General features: G+C 40.1%; 1 protein-coding gene across 3 annotated transcripts in view; it reads left to right on the forward strand.

Annotated features, from left to right (window-relative positions):
- Positions 1-411, forward strand: part of LOC122064853 (serine/threonine-protein kinase 38-like) — a 33,102-nt gene that overhangs the window by 21,084 nt on the left and 11,607 nt on the right. For all 3 annotated transcript variants that reach the window (XM_042628653.1, XM_042628639.1, XM_042628645.1), the window contains exon 7: positions 229-313. In XM_042628653.1, the coding sequence (XP_042484587.1) occupies positions 229-313 (85 nt within the window). The remainder of the gene's footprint in view (positions 1-228; positions 314-411) is intronic.

The raw sequence follows: 411 nt of genomic DNA on the forward strand, positions 1-411 counted from the left end.
GGGGGGAGTAATTCAAAGTGCATTTTGCTAATGTGCCTACTATGTGCAGAAAAGGCTGAAGCCTGGGACTGACTCCAGTCTACCCCTCCCAGGACCTGCAAAAGTGGGGCTTGCACTGGATTATGGCCCCATTTTTTAGTTCTTTTGTTAACCTTCTTCTGCATTTTAAATTACATGAGTGCTGTTTGTTTCTTTTTCACCAATGTTTATCCCATGGATGGGTTGCAGGTGGTCACTAGGTGCAATAATGTACGAGATGCTTGTTGGTTATCCCCCATTTTATTCTGATGACCCAATAACCACATGCAGAAAGGTGAACCCAACTGTTTTCCTTAGTTCGTTATGTCAATTAAGCCAACTCAGTTGATTTGATGCAAGTTTCATGTTATATTATTATTCTTTTTTTTTTTT

Source organism: Macadamia integrifolia, chromosome 2, assembly GCF_013358625.1.
Source record: "Macadamia integrifolia cultivar HAES 741 chromosome 2, SCU_Mint_v3, whole genome shotgun sequence".
Taxonomy (NCBI): domain Eukaryota; kingdom Viridiplantae; phylum Streptophyta; class Magnoliopsida; order Proteales; family Proteaceae; genus Macadamia; species Macadamia integrifolia.